This window comes from Coturnix japonica, unplaced genomic scaffold (assembly GCF_054131305.1).
Source record: "Coturnix japonica strain WE unplaced genomic scaffold, WE-NBRP24 Scf058, whole genome shotgun sequence".
Lineage (NCBI taxonomy): Eukaryota > Metazoa > Chordata > Aves > Galliformes > Phasianidae > Coturnix > Coturnix japonica.
Genome location: NW_028188961.1, coordinates 127,158 through 144,023, shown reverse-complemented (window position 1 = coordinate 144,023; position 16,866 = coordinate 127,158). Strand labels below are relative to the sequence as shown.

Below are 16,866 nucleotides of genomic sequence, written 5' to 3'. Positions count from 1 at the left end.
GGGCACTTATGGGGTGGGGGGCACTTATGGGGTGGGGGCACGTATGGGGCAGGGGGAGCTTGTTATGGGGTTATGGGGTAGGGGCACTTACGGGGCAGATAGGGGTACTTATGGGGTGGAGGCACTTATGGGGCACATAGGGGAACTTATGGGGCAGATAGAGGCACTTATGGGGCAGATAAGGGCACTTATGGGGCAGATAGAGGCACTTATGGGGCATATATGGCACTTATGGGGCAGATAGGGGCACTTATGGGGCAGATAGGGGAACTTATGGGGCAGATAAGGGCACTTATGGGGCAGATAGGGGCACTTATGGGGTGGGGGCACTTATGGGGCAGATAGAGGCACTTATGGGGCAGGTAAGGGCACTTATGGGGCAGATAGGGGAACTTATGGGGCACATAGGGACACTTATGGGGCAGGTAAGGGCACTTATGGGGCAGATAAGGGCACTTATGGGGCAGATAGGGGAACTTATGGGGCAGTGGGGCACTTATGGGGCAGATAGAGGCACTTATGGGGCAGATAAGGGCACTTATGGGGCAGATAGGGGCACTTATGGGGCAGATAGGGGCACTTATGGGGCAGGAAAGGGCACTTATGGGGCAGATAGGGGAACTTATGGGGCACATAGGGACACTTATGGGGCAGATAGGGGCACTTATGGGGCAGATAGGGGCACTTATGGGGCACATAGGGACACTTATGGGGCAGGTAAGGGCACTTATGGGGCAGATAGGGGAACTTATGGGGCAGTGGGGCACTTATGGGGCAGATAGTGGCACTTATGGGGCAGATAGAGGCACTTATGGGGCAGATAAGGGCACTTATGGGGCAGGAGGCACTTACGGGCTGGAGGCACTTATGGGGCAGGGGGCACTTATGGGGTGGGGGGCACTTATGGGGCAGGAGGGTGTTGTTATGGGGTGGGGGGACTTGTGGGGCAGGGGGCACTTATGGGGCAGATAGGGGCACTTATGGGGCACATAGGGGAACTTATGGGGTGGGGGCACTTATGGGGCTGGGGGCACTTATGGGGCAGATAGTGGCACTTATGGGGTAGGGAGCGCTTATGGGGTGGGGGCACTTATAGGGTTATGGGGTGGGGGACACTTATGGGGCACATAGGGGCACTTATGGGGCAGATAGAGGCACTTACGGGCTGGAGGCACTTATGGGGCAGGGGGCACTTATGGGGTGGGGGGCACTTATGGGGCAGGAGGGTGTTGTTATGGGGTGGGGGGACTTGTGGGGCAGGGGGCACTTATGGGGCAGATAGGGGCACTTATGGGGCACATAGGGGAACTTATGGGGTGGGGGCACTTATGGGGCTGGGGGCACTTATGGGGCAGATAGGGGCACTTATGGGGTAGGGGGCGCTTATGGGGTGGGGGCACTTATAGGGTTATGGGGTGGGGGGCACTTATGGGGCACATAAGGGCACTTATGGGGCAGGAGGCACTTATGGGGTGGGGGCACTTATGGGGCAGGGGGCACTTATAGGGTGGGGGGCACTTATGGGGCAGGAGGATGTTGTTATGGGGTGGGGGGACTTGTGGGGCAGGGGGCACTTATGGGGCACATAGGGGAACTTATGGGGTGGGGGCACTTATGGGGCTGGGGGCACTTATGGGGCAGATAGGGGCACTTATGGGGTAGGGGGCGCTTATGGGGTGGGGGCACTTATAGGGTTATGGGGTGGGGGGCACTTATGGGGCACATAGGGGCACTTATGGGGCAGGAGGCACTTATGGGGTGGGGGCACTTATGGGGCAGGGGGCACTTATGGGGTGGGGGGCACTTATGGGGCAGGAGGATGTTGTTATGGGGTGGGGGGACTTGTGGGGCAGGGGGCACTTATGGGGCAGATAGGGGCACTTATGGGGCACATAGGGGAACTTATGGGGCACATAGGGACACTTATGGGGCAGATAGGGGCACTTATGGGGCAGGTAAGGGCACTTATGGGGCAGATAAGGGCACTTATGGGGCAGATAGGGGAACTTATGGGGTGGGGGGCACTTATGGGGCGGGAGGATGTTGTTATGGGGTGGGGGAACTTGTGGGGCGGGGGGAGCTTGTTATGGGGTGGGGGGCACTTATGGGGCAGGGGCACTTATGGGGCAGGGATAGTTATGGGGCAGGGATAGTTATGGGGCAGGGGCACTTATGGGGCAGGGTTAGTTATGGGGCAGGGATAGTTATGGGGCAGGGATAGTTATGGGGCAGGGTTAGTTATGGGGCAGGGATAGTTATGGGGCAGGGATAGTTATGGGGCAGGGATAGTTATGGGGCACATAGGGGAACTTATGGGGCAGGGACTCACCCAGGGAGTGTCGGGTCACATCGGGGACGTTCTCGTACGGCTCTGTGGGGGTGGCTGTGGGGCGACAGTGGGGTCAGTGGGGTCTCTATGGGGCTCTATAGGGTCAATGGGGTCTCTATGGGGCTCTATGGGGTCTACTGGGGTCTCTATAGGGTCAGTGGGGTCTCTATGGGGCTCTATGGGGGCTACTGGGGTCTCTATAGGGTCAGTGGGGTCTCTATGGGGCTCTATGGGGGCTACTGGGGTCTCTATAGGGTCAGTGGGGTCTCTATGGGGCTCTATGGGGGCTATTGGGGTCTCTATAGGGTCAGTGGGGTCTCTATGGGGCTCTATGGGGGCTATTGGGGTCTCTATAGGGTCAGTGGGGTCTCTATGGGGCTCTATGGGGGCTACTGGGGTCTCTATAGGGTCAGTGGGGTCTCTATGGGGCTCTATGGGGGCTACTGGGGTCTCTATAGGGTCAGTGGGGTCTCTATGGGGCTCTATGGGGGCTACTGGGGTCTCTATAGGGTCAGTGGGGTCTCTATGGGGCTCTATGGGGGCTATTGGGGTCTCTATAGGGTCAGTGGGGTCTCTATGGGGCTCTATGGGGGCTACTGGGGTCTCTATAGGGTCAGTGGGGTCTCTATGGGGCTCTATGGGGGCTATTGGGGTCTCTATAGGGTCAGTGGGGTCTCTATGGGGCTCTATGGGGGCTACTGGGGTCTCTATAGGGTCAGTGGGGTCTCTATGGGGCTCTATGGGGGCTATTGGGGTCTCTATAGGGTCAGTGGGGTCTCTATGGGGCTCTATGGGGGCTATTGGGGTCTCTATAGGGTCAGTGGGGTCTCTATGGGGCTCTATGGGGGCTACTGGGGTCTCTATAGGGTCAGTGGGGTCTCTATGGGGCTCTATGGGGGCTATTGGGGTCTCTATAGGGTCAGTGGGGTCTCTATGGGGCTCTATGGGGGCTATTGGGGTCTCTATAGGGTCAGTGGGGTCTCTATGGGGCTCTATGGGGGCTATTGGGGTCTCTATAGGGTCAGTGGGGTCTCTATGGGGCTCTATGGGGGCTACTGGGGTCTCTATAGGGTCAGTGGGGTCTCTATGGGGCTCTATGGGGGCTATTGGGGTCTCTATAGGGTCAGTGGGGTCTCTATGGGGCTCTATGGGGGCTACTGGGGTCTCTATAGGGTCAGTGGGGTCTCTATGGGGCTCTATGGGGGCTACTGGGGTCTCTATAGGGTCAGTGGGGTCTCTATGGGGCTCTATGGGGGCTATTGGGGTCTCTATAGGGTCAGTGGGGTCTCTATGGGGCTCTATGGGGGCTATTGGGGTCTCTATAGGGTCAGTGGGGTCTCTATGGGGCTCTATGGGGGCTACTGGGGTCTCTATAGGGTCAGTGGGGTCTCTATGGGGCTCTATGGGGGCTACTGGGGTCTCTATAGGGTCAGTGGGGTCTCTATGGGGCTCTATGGGGGCTACTGGGGTCTCTATAGGGTCAGTGGGGTCTCTATGGGGCTCTATGGGGGCTATTGGGGTCTCTATAGGGTCAGTGGGGTCTCTATGGGGCTCTATGGGGGCTACTGGGGTCTCTATAGGGTCAGTGGGGTCTCTATGGGGCTCTATGGGGGCTATTGGGGTCTCTATAGGGTCAGTGGGGTCTCTATGGGGCTCTATGGGGGCTACTGGGGTCTCTATAGGGTCAGTGGGGTCTCTATGGGGCTCTATGGGGGCTATTGGGGTCTCTATAGGGTCAGTGGGGTCTCTATGGGGCTCTATGGGGGCTATTGGGGTCTCTATAGGGTCAGTGGGGTCTCTATGGGGCTCTATGGGGGCTACTGGGGTCTCTATAGGGTCAGTGGGGTCTCTATGGGGCTCTATGGGGGCTATTGGGGTCTCTATAGGGTCAGTGGGGTCTCTATGGGGCTCTATGGGGGCTATTGGGGTCTCTATAGGGTCAGTGGGGTCTCTATGGGGCTCTATGGGGGCTATTGGGGTCTCTATAGGGTCAGTGGGGTCTCTATGGGGCTCTATGGGGGCTACTGGGGTCTCTATAGGGTCAGTGGGGTCTCTATGGGGCTCTATGGGGGCTATTGGGGTCTCTATAGGGTCAGTGGGGTCTCTATGGGGCTCTATGGGGGCTACTGGGGTCTCTATAGGGTCAGTGGGGTCTCTATGGGGCTCTATGGGGGCTACTGGGGTCTCTATAGGGTCAGTGGGGTCTCTATGGGGCTCTATGGGGGCTACTGGGGTCTCTATAGGGTCAGTGGGGTCTCTATGGGGCTCTATGGGGGCTATTGGGGTCTCTATAGGGTCAGTGGGGTCTCTATGGGGCTCTATGGGGGCTATTGGGGTCTCTATAGGGTCAGTGGGGTCTCTATGGGGCTCTATGGGGGCTACTGGGGTCTCTATAGGGTCAGTGGGGTCTCTATGAGGCTCTATGGGGGCTACTGGGGTCTCTATAGGGTCAGTGGGGTCTCTATGGGGCTCTATGGGGGCTATTGGGGTCTCTATAGGGTCAGTGGGGTCTCTATGGGGCTCTATGGGGGCTACTGGGGTCTCTATAGGGTCAGTGGGGTCTCTATGGGGCTCTATGGGGGCTATTGGGGTCTCTATAGGGTCAGTGGGGTCTCTATGGGGCTCTATGGGGGCTACTGGGGTCTCTATAGGGTCAGTGGGGTCTCTATGGGGCTCTATGGGGGCTATTGGGGTCTCTATAGGGTCAGTGGGGTCTCTATGGGGCTCTATGGGGGCTATTGGGGTCTCTATAGGGTCAGTGGGGTCTCTATGGGGCTCTATGGGGGCTACTGGGGTCTCTATAGGGTCAGTGGGGTCTCTATGGGGCTCTATGGGGGCTACTGGGGTCTCTATAGGGTCAGTGGGGTCTCTATGGGGCTCTATGGGGGCTACTGGGGTCTCTATAGGGTCAGTGGGGTCTCTATGGGGCTCTATGGGGGCTACTGGGGTCTCTATAGGGTCAGTGGGGTCTCTATGGGGCTCTATGGGGGCTACTGGGGTCTCTATAGGGTCAGTGGGGTCTCTATGGGGCTCTATGGGGGCTACTGGGGTCTCTATAGGGTCAGTGGGGTCTCTATGGGGCTCTATGGGGGCTACTGGGGTCTCTATAGGGTCAGTGGGGTCTCTATGGGGCTCTATGGGGGCTATTGGGGTCTCTATAGGGTCAGTGGGGTCTCTATGGGGCTCTATGGGGGCTATTGGGGTCTCTATAGGGTCAGTGGGGTCTCTATGGGGCTCTATGGGGGCTATTGGGGTCTCTATAGGGTCAGTGGGGTCTCTATGGGGCTCTATGGGGGCTATTGGGGTCTCTATAGGGTCAATGGGGGCTCTATGGGGCTCTATGGGGGCTATTGGGGTCTCTATAGGGTCAATGGGGGCTCTATGGGGCTCTATGGGGGCTATTGGGGTCTCTATAGGGTCAATGGGGGCTCTATGGGGCTCTATGGGGGCTATTGGGGTCTCTATAGGGTCAGTGGGGTCTCTATGGGGCTCTATGGGGGCTATTGGGGTCTCTATAGGGTCAGTGGGGTCTCTATGGGGCTCTATGGGGGCTATTGGGGTCTCTATAGGGTCAGTGGGGTCTCTATGGGGCTCTATGGGGGCTATTGGGGTCTCTATAGGGTCAGTGGGGTCTCTATGGGGCTCTATGGGGGCTATTGGGGTCTCTATAGGGTCAATGGGGGCTCTATGGGGCTCTATGGGGTCAATGGGGGCTCTATCTCTATGGGTTCTATGGAGGTTCTATGGGGTCAATGGGGCCTATAGGGGTCAATGGGGACTCTATGGGGCTCTATGGGGTCTCTGTGGGTCTCTATGGGGTTTCTATGGGTCTCTATGGGGTGTCTATGGGTCTCTATGGGGTTTCTATGGGGTGTCTATGGGGTCTCTATGGGGCTCTATGGGGTCTCTATGGGGTCTGTGGGGTCCCTATGGGATCTATGGGGTTCCATTATGGTATTTATGGCATTCTAGGGGATCTCTATGGGGACCTATGGGGCTCTATGGGTCCCTATGGGGTGCTATGGGTCTCTTGGGGTGTCTATGGGGTTTCTATGGGGTCTCTGTGGGTCTCTATGGGGTTCTATGGATCTCTATGGGTCTCTATGGGGTTTCTATGGGTCTCTATGGGGTTTCTGTGGGGCTCTATGGGTCCCTATGGATCTCTATGGGGTGCTATGGGTCCCTATAGTTCTCTGTAGGGTCTCTATGGAGTCTCTATGGGGCCCTATGGGGTCTCTATGGGGTCTCTATGGGTCCCTATGGGGTCTCTATGGGGTGTCTATGGGGTTTCTATGGGTCTCTATGGGGTCTCTGTGGGTCTCTATGGGGTTTGTATGGGTCTCTATGGGGTGTCTATGGGTCTCTATGTGGTTTCTATGGGGTGTCTATGGGGTCTCTATGGGGCTCTATGGGGTCTCTATGGGGTCTGTGGGGTCCCTATGGGATCTATGGGGTTCCATTATGGTATTTATGGCATTCTAGGGGATCTCTATGGGGACCTATGGGGCTCTATGGGTCCCTATGGGGCGCTATGGGTCTCTTGGGGTGTCTATGGGGTTTCTATGGGGTCTCTGTGGGTCTCTATGGGGTTCTATGGATCTCTATGGGTCTCTATGGGGTTTCTATGGGTCTCTATGGGGTTTCTGTGGGGCTCTATGGGTCCCTATGGATCTCTATGGGGTGCTATGGGTCCCTATAGTTCTCTGTAGGGTCTCTATGGGGTCTCTATGGGGCCCTATGGGGTCTCTATGGGTCTCTATGGGGTCCCTATGGGTCTCTATGGGGTCTCTATGGGTCCCTATGGGGTCTCTATGGGTCCCTATGGGTCTCTATGGGGTCTCTATGGGGTTTCTATGGGTCTCTATGGGGCTCTATGGGTCCCTATGGGTCTCTATGGGTCTCTATGGGGTCTCTATGGGTCTCTATGGGGTCTCTATGGGGTCTCTATGGGGTTTCTATGGGTCTCTATGGGGCTCTATGGGTCCCTATGGGTCTCTATGGGTCTCTATGGGGTCTCTATGGGTCTCTATGGGGTCTCTATGGGGTCTCTATGGGGTTTCTATGGGTCTCTATGGGGTCTCTATGGGGTCCCTATGGGTCTCTATGGGGTCTCTATGGGTCCCTATGGGTCTCTATGGGGTCTCTATGGGGTTTCTATGGGTCTCTATGGGGCTCTATGGGTCTCTATGGGGTCTCTATGGGTCCCTATGGGTCCCTATGGGTCTCTATGGGGTCTCTATGGGTCCCTATGGGTCTCTATGGGGTCTCTATGGGTCCCTATGGGGTCTCTATGGGTCTCTATGGGGTTTCTATGTGTCTCTATGGGGTCTCTATGGGTCCCTATGGGTCCCTATGGGTCTCTATGGGGTCTCTATGGGTCCCTATGGGTCTCTATGGGGTCTCTATGGGGTCCCTATGGGTCTCTATGGGGTCTCTATGGGTCCCTATGGGGTCTCTATGGGTCCCTATGGGTCTCTATGGGGTCTCTATGGGGTCTCTATGGGTCCCTATGGGGTCCCTATGGGTCTCTATGGGGTCTCTATGTGTCTCTATGGGGTGTGACCGTGGTTGTGGGGCTGGTCGTTGTCGTGTTGTTGCTGCGTTGAGTCCTGTGGGTCCGGAAGCACCTTCCTGTGGGGGGAGGGGGGAGGTCAGATAGTGATACAACTACACAACAGTGATACAACTACACAACAGTGATACAACTACACAGTGATACAACTACACAACTACACAACTACACAACTACACAACTACACAACTACACAACTACACAACAGTGATACAATGATACAACTACACAACTACACAGCTACACAACCATAGGGACACAACTACACAACTATATGGGACTGTGATACAACCACACAACAATAGGGACACAACTACACAACCATAGGGACACAACTACACAACTACACAACTACACAACCATAGGGACACAACTACACAACTATATGGGACTGTGATACAACTACACAACTATAGGGACACAGCTACACAACTATAGGGACACAACTACACAACTATAGGGACACAGCTACACAACCATAGGGACACAACTACACAACTATATGGGACTGTGATACAACTACACAACCATAGGGACACAACTACACAACTATAGGGACACAACTACACAACTACACAACTACACAACTATAGGGACACAACTACACAACTACACAACTACACAACTATAGGGACACAACTACACAACTACACAACTACACAACTATAGGGACACAACTACACAACTACACAACTATAGGGACACAACTACACAACTATAGGGACACAACTACACAGCTACACAACTATAGGGACACAACTACACAGCTACACAACTACACAACTATAGGGACACAACTACACAACTACACAACTACACAACTATAGGGACACAACTACACAACTACACAACTACACAACTATAGGGACACAACTACACAACTACACAACTATAGGGACACAACTACACAACTACACAACTACACAACTATAGGGACACAACTACACAACTACACAACTACACAACTATAGGGACACAACTACACAACTACACAACTACACAACCATAGGGACACAACTACACAACTACACAACTACACAACTATAGGGACACAACTACACAACTACACAACCATAGGGACACAACTACACAACTATACAACTACACAACTATAGGGACACAACTACACAACTACACAACTATAGGGACACAACTACACAACTACACAACTATAGGGACACAACTACACAGCTACACAACTACACAACTATAGGGACACAACTACACAACTACACAACTATAGGGACACAACTACACAGCTACACAACTACACAACTATAGGGACACAACTACACAACTATAGGGACACAACTACACAACTACACAACTATAGGGACACAACTACACAGCTACACAACTACACAACTATAGGGACACAACTACACAACTACACAACTATAGGGACACAACTACACAACTATAGGGACACAACTACACAGCTACACAACTACACAACTATAGGGACACAACTACACAACTACACAACTACACAACTATAGGGACACAACTACACAACTATAAGGACACAACTACACAACTATAGGGACACAACTACACAACAGTGATACAGTGATACAACCACACAATGATACAACTACACAGTGACACAACTACACAACAGTGATACAACTACACAACCATAGGGACACAACTACACAACTATAAGGACACAACTACACAACAGTGATACAATGATACAACGACACAGTGATACAACTACACAATGATACAGCTACACAACTACGCAACAGTGATACAACTACACAGTGATACAACTACACAACTACACAGTGACACAACTACACAACTACACAACAGTGATACAATGATACAACTACACAACAGTGATACAACTACACAACTACACAATGATACAACTACACAACTACACAACAGTGATACAATGATACAACCACACTATGGTACAACAATGATACAACTACACAACTACACAGTGATACAACTACACAACTACACAACTACACAGTGATGATACAACTACACAGTGATACAACTACACAACTACACAGTGATACAACGACACAACTACACAACAGTGATACAATGATACAACTACACAACAGTGATACAACTACACAACTACACAATGATACAACGACACAACTACACAACAGTGATACAATGATACAACTACACAACAGTGATACAACTACACAACTACACAATGATACAACGACACAACTACACAACTACACAGTGATGATACAACTACACAGTGATACAACTACACAACTACACAGTGATACAACTACACAGTGATACAACTACACAACCATAGGGACACAACTACACAACTATAAGGACACAACTACACAACAGTGATACAATGATACAACGACACAGTGATACAACTAAACAATGATACAACTACACAACTACACAACAGTGAAACAACTACACAGTGATACAACTACACAGTGATACAACTACACAACTACACAACACTGATACAATGATACAACTACACTATGGTACAAGAATGATACAACTACACAACTACACAGTGATACAACTACACAACTACACAACAGTGATACAAATACACAACTACACAACAGTGATACAATGATACAACAACACAACCATAGGGACACAACTACACAACTATATGGGGCTGTGATACAACTACACAATGATACAACCACACAACTACACAACTATAGGGACACAACTACACAGTGATACAACTACACAATGATACAACAGTGATACAACTACACAATGATACAACCACACAGTGATACAACTACACAACTATATGGGACTGTGATACAACTACACAATAACTATAGGGACACAACTACACAACTACACAACAATGACACAACGATACAAGGACACAGTGACACAACACTGACACTCACACTTATTCGGAGGCGTACACCTCGTTGCTGTAGTGATACAACTACACAACTACACAACTACACAACAACACAACAACACAACTACACAACAGTGATACAATGATACAACTACACAACTATACGCCATAGGAGACACACGTATCCGGAGGCGTACACCTCGTTGCTGTAGTGATACAACTACACAACTACACAACAGTGATACAATGATACAACTACACAACTACACAACAGTGATACAATGATACAACAACACAACAACACAACAACACAACAACACAACAGTGATACAATGACACAACTACACAACTACACAACTTCACAACAACACAACTACACAACTACACAACAGTGATACAATGATACAACTACACAACAACACACCATAGGAGACACTCACACGTATCCGGAGGCGTACACCTCGTTGCTGTAGTGATACAACTACACAACTACACAACAGTGATACAATGATACAATGATACAACTACACAACTACACAACCACACAGTGATACAACCACACAACAATACAAGGACACAGTGATACAACACCGACACTCACACGTATCCGGAGGCGTACACCTCGTTGCTGTAGTGATACAACTACACAACTACACAACAACACAACAACACAACAACACAACTACACAACAGTGATGCAATGATACAACAACACAACTATACACCATAGGAGACACTCACACGTATCCGGAGGCGTACACCTCATTGCTGTAGTGATACAACTACACAACTACACAACAACACAACAACACAACAACACAACAACACAACAGTGATACAATGATACAACAACACAACTACACGCCATAGGAGACACTCACACGTATCCGGAGGCGTACACCTCGTTGCTGTAGTGATACAACAACACAACAACACAACAGTGATACAATGATACAACTACACAACTACACAACAACACAACAGTGATACAATGATACAAGGACACAGTGATACAACCCCGACACTCACACGTATCCGGAGGCGTACACCTCGTTGCTGTAGTCGTCCTCGCTCTCAGGGCCGCACGTGGGGGACGCTGTGGGGACAATGGGGATCTATGGGGCAGCTATGGGGTCAATGGGGATCTATGGGGTGTCTATGGGGTCAGTGGGGATCTATGGGGCAGCTATGGGGTCACTGGGGATCTATGGGGCAGCTATGGGGCAGCTATGGGGTTTAATGGGGATCTATGGGGCAGCTATGGGGTTTAATGGGGATCTATGGGGCAGCTATGGGGCAGCTATGGGGTTTAATGGGGATCTATGGGGCAGCTATGGGGATCTATGGGGATCTATGGGGCAGCTATGGGGTCAATGGGGATCTATGGGGATCTATGGGGCAGCTATGGGGCAGCTATGGGGTTTAATGGGGATCTATGGGGCAGCTATGGGGATCTATGGGGATCTATGGGGCAGCTATGGGGTCAATGGGGATCTATGGGGATCTATGGGGCAGCTATGGGGTAGCTATGGGGTATCTATGGGGTCAATGGGGATCTATGGGGATCTATGGGGTTTAATGGGGATCTATGGGGTCAATGGGGATTAATAGGGATCTATGGGGCAGCTATGGGGATCTATGGGGTTTAATGGGGCTTAATGGGGATCTATGGGGCAGCTATGGGGCAGCTATGGGGTCAATGGGGCTTAATAGGGATCTATGGGGCACCTATGGGGATCTATGGGGATCTATGGGGCAGCTATGGGGTTTAATGGGGATCTATGGGGTATCTATGGGGTTTAATGGGGATCTATGGGGTCAATGGGGCTTAATAGGGATCTATGGGGCAGCTATGGTGATCTATGGGGATCTATGGGGATCTATGGGGCAGCTATGGGGTCAATGGGGATCTATGGGGCAGCTATGGGGTCAATGGGGATCTATGGGGCAGCTATGGGGTCACTGGGGATCTATGGGGCAGCTATGGGGTCAGTGGGGATCTATGGGGCAGCTATGGGGATCTATGGGGATCTATGGGGCAGCTATGGGGATCTATGGGGCAGCTATGGGGTCAGTGGGGATCTATGGGGCAGCTATGGGGTCAATGGGGATCTATGGGGCAGCTATGGGGATCTATGGGGCAGCTATGGGGTCAGTGGGGATCTATGGGGCAGCTATGGGGTAAATGGGGATCTATGGGGTAGCCATGGGGATCTATGGGGCAGCTATGGGGTCACTGGGGATCTATGGGAATCTATGGGGTGTCTATGGGATCAGTGGGGATCTATGGGGTCAATGGGGATCTATGGGGTCAATGGGGATCTATGGGGATCTATGGAGCAGCTATGGGGATCTATGGGGATCTATGGGGCAGCTATGGGGTCACTGGGGATCTATGGGGCAGCTATGGGGCAGCTATGGGGTTTAATGGGGATCTATGGGGCAGCTATGGGGTTTAATGGGGATCTATGGGGCAGCTATGGGGCAGCTATGGGGTTTAATGGGGATCTATGGGGCAGCTATGGGGATCTATGGGGATCTATGGGGCAGCTATGGGGTCAATGGGGATCTATGGGGATCTATGGGGCAGCTATGGGGCAGCTATGGGGTTTAATGGGGATCTATGGGGCAGCTATGGGGATCTATGGGGATCTATGGGGCAGCTATGGGGTCAATGGGGATCTATGGGGATCTATGGGGCAGCTATGGGGTAGCTATGGGGTATCTATGGGGTCAATGGGGATCTATGGGGATCTATGGGGTTTAATGGGGATCTATGGGGTCAATGGGGATTAATAGGGATCTATGGGGCAGCTATGGGGATCTATGGGGTTTAATGGGGCTTAATGGGGATCTATGGGGCAGCTATGGGGCAGCTATGGGGTCAATGGGGCTTAATAGGGATCTATGGGGCACCTATGGGGATCTATGGGGATCTATGGGGCAGCTATGGGGTTTAATGGGGATCTATGGGGTATCTATGGGGTTTAATGGGGATCTATGGGGTCAATGGGGCTTAATAGGGATCTATGGGGCAGCTATGGTGATCTATGGGGATCTATGGGGATCTATGGGGCAGCTATGGGGTCAATGGGGATCTATGGGGCAGCTATGGGGTCACTGGGGATCTATGGGGCAGCTATGGGGTCAGTGGGGATCTATGGGGCAGCTATGGGGATCTATGGGGATCTATGGGGCAGCTATGGGGATCTATGGGGCAGCTATGGGGTCAGTGGGGATCTATGGGGCAGCTATGGGGTCAATGGGGATCTATGGGGCAGCTATGGGGATCTATGGGGCAGCTATGGGGTCAGTGGGGATCTATGGGGCAGCTATGGGGTAAATGGGGATCTATGGGGTAGCCATGGGGATCTATGGGGCAGCTATGGGGTCACTGGGGATCTATGGGAATCTATGGGGTGTCTATGGGATCAGTGGGGATCTATGGGGTCAATGGGGATCTATGGGGTCAATGGGGATCTATGGGGATCTATGGAGCAGCTATGGGGATCTATGGGGATCTATGGGGCAGCTATGGGGTCACTGGGGATCTATGGGGCAGCTATGGGGCAGCTATGGGGTCACTGGGGATCTATGGGAATCTATGGGGTGTCTATGGGATCTATGGGGTCAATGGGGATCTATGGGGATCTATTGGGTTTAATGGGGATGTATGGGGCAGCTATGGGGATCTATGGGGTCAATGGGGATCTATGGGGTTTAATGGGGATCTATGGGGCAGCTATGTGGTCAGTGGGGCTTAATAGGGATCTATGGGGCAGCTATGGGGATCTATGGGGATCTATGGGGCAGCTATGGGGCAGCTATGGGGCTTAATAGGGATCTATGGGGCAGCTATGGGGTCAGTGGGGCTTAATGGGGATCTATGGGGTCAATGGGATTTAATAGGGATCTATGGGGCAGCTATGGGGTCAATGGGGCTTAATAGGGATCTATGGGGCAGCTATGGGGTCAATGGGGCTTAATAGGGATCTACGGGGCAGCTATGGGGTCAATGGGGCTTAATAGGGATCTATGGGGCAGCTATGGGGATCTATGGGGCAGCAATGGGGTTTAACAGGGATCTATGGGGCAGCTATGGGGATCTATGGGGATCTGTGGGGCAGCTATGGGGTCAATGGGGCTTAATAGGGATCTATGGGGCAACTATGGGGATCTATGGGGATCTATGGGGCAGCTATGGGGTCAATGGGGATCTATGGGGTTTAATGGGGATCTATGGGGATCTATGGGGTTTAATGGGGATCTATGGGGTCAATGGGGCTTAATAGGGATCTATGGGGCAGCTATGGGGATCTATGGGGCGTAATGGGGATCTATGGGGTCAATGGGGATCTATGGGGCAGCTATGGGGATCTATGGGGTATCTATGGGGTCAATGGGGATCTATGGGGTTTAATGGGGTTATATGGGGATCTATGGGGCTTAATGGGAATCAATGGGGTTTTAATGGGGATCAATGGGGCTTAATGGGAATCTATGGGATCTTAATGGGATTTAATGGGATTTGATGGGATCTTAATGGGATTTAATGGGATTTAATGGATTTAATGGGATCTTAATGGGATTTAATGGGATTTAATGGGATCTTAATGGGATCTTAATGGATTTAATGGGACCTTAATGGGATTTAATGGGACCTTAATGGATCTGATGGGATCTTATTGGGATTTAATGGGATTTCATGGGATTTAATGGGATTTAATGGGATCTTAATGGGATTTAATGGGATTTAATGGGATTTAATGAGATTTAATGGGATTTAATGGGATCTTAATGGGATTTAATGGGAATCAATGGGGCTTAATGGGAATCAGTGGGGCCTTAATGGGATCTTAATGGGATTTAATGGGATGTAATGGGATTTAATGGGATGTAATGGGATTTAATGGGATCTTAATGGGATCTTAATGGGATTTAATGGGATTTAATGAGATCTTAATGGGATCTTAATGGGATTTAATGGGATTTAATGGGATTTAATGGGATCTTAATGGGATTTAATGGGATCTTAATGGGATTTAATGGGATTTAATGGGATTTGATGGGATCTTAATGGGATTTAATGGGATTTAATGGGATTTAATGGGATTTAATGGGATCTTAATGGGATTTAATGGGATCTTAATGGGATTTAATGGGATTTAATGGGATCTTATGGGATCTTAATGGGATTTAATGGGATTTAATGGGATCTTAATGGGATCTTAATGAGATTTAATGGGATTTGATGGGATCTTAATGGGATTTAATGGGAATCAATGGGATCTTAAGGGAATTTAATGGGATCTTAATGGGATTTAATGGAACCTTAATGGGATGTAATGGGATTTAATGGGATTTAATGGGATTTAATGGGGTTTAATGGGACCTTAATGGGCTGTAATGGGATTTAATGGGATTTAATGGGATTTAATGGGATTTAATGGGGTTTAATGGGACCTTAATGGGATTTAATGGGATCTTAATGGGACCTTAATGGGATTTAATGGGATTTAATGGGACCTTAATGGGATTTAATGGGATCTTAATGGGATCTTAATGGGATCTTAATGGGAATCAGTGGGATCTTAATGGGATTTAATGGGACCTTAATGGGATTTAATGGGATTTAATGGGATTTAATGGGATTTAATGGGACCTTAATGGGATCTTAATGGGATCTTAATGGGACCTTAATGGGATTTAATGGGATTTAATGGGATCTTAATGGGATCTTAATGGGATCTTAATGGGGTTTAATGGGATTTGATGGGATCTTAATGGGATTTAATGGGAACTTAATGGGATCTTAATGGGATTTAATGGGATTTAATGGGATTTAATGAGATTTAATGGGGTTTAATGGGATTTAATGGGATTTAATGGGATCTTAATGGGATTTAATGGGAATCAATGGGATCTTAAGGGAATTTAATGGGAACTTAAGGGAATTTAATGGGATTTAATGGGATTTAATGGGATTTAATGGGATCTTAATGGGATCTTAATGGGATTTAATGGGATTTAATGGGATCTTAAGGGAATTTAATGGGATTTAATGGGGTTTAATGGGATCTTAATGGGATTTAATGGGATTTAATGGGATTTAATGGGATTTAA

The 16,866-nt window shown here is 50.3% G+C and overlaps 1 protein-coding gene across 1 annotated transcript in view; it reads right to left on the bottom strand.

The window, feature by feature from the left end:
* Window positions 1-16,866, bottom strand: part of LOC107307386 (uncharacterized) — a 39,923-nt gene that overhangs the window by 10,084 nt on the left and 12,973 nt on the right. Inside the window, exons 7-9 of the mRNA XM_085533371.1 lie at window positions 11,773-11,839; window positions 7,893-7,960; window positions 2,330-2,383 (exon numbers count right to left, since the gene is read on the bottom strand). Of these exons, the coding sequence (XP_085389497.1) occupies window positions 2,330-2,383; window positions 7,893-7,960; window positions 11,773-11,839 (189 nt within the window). The remainder of the gene's footprint in view (window positions 1-2,329; window positions 2,384-7,892; window positions 7,961-11,772; window positions 11,840-16,866) is intronic.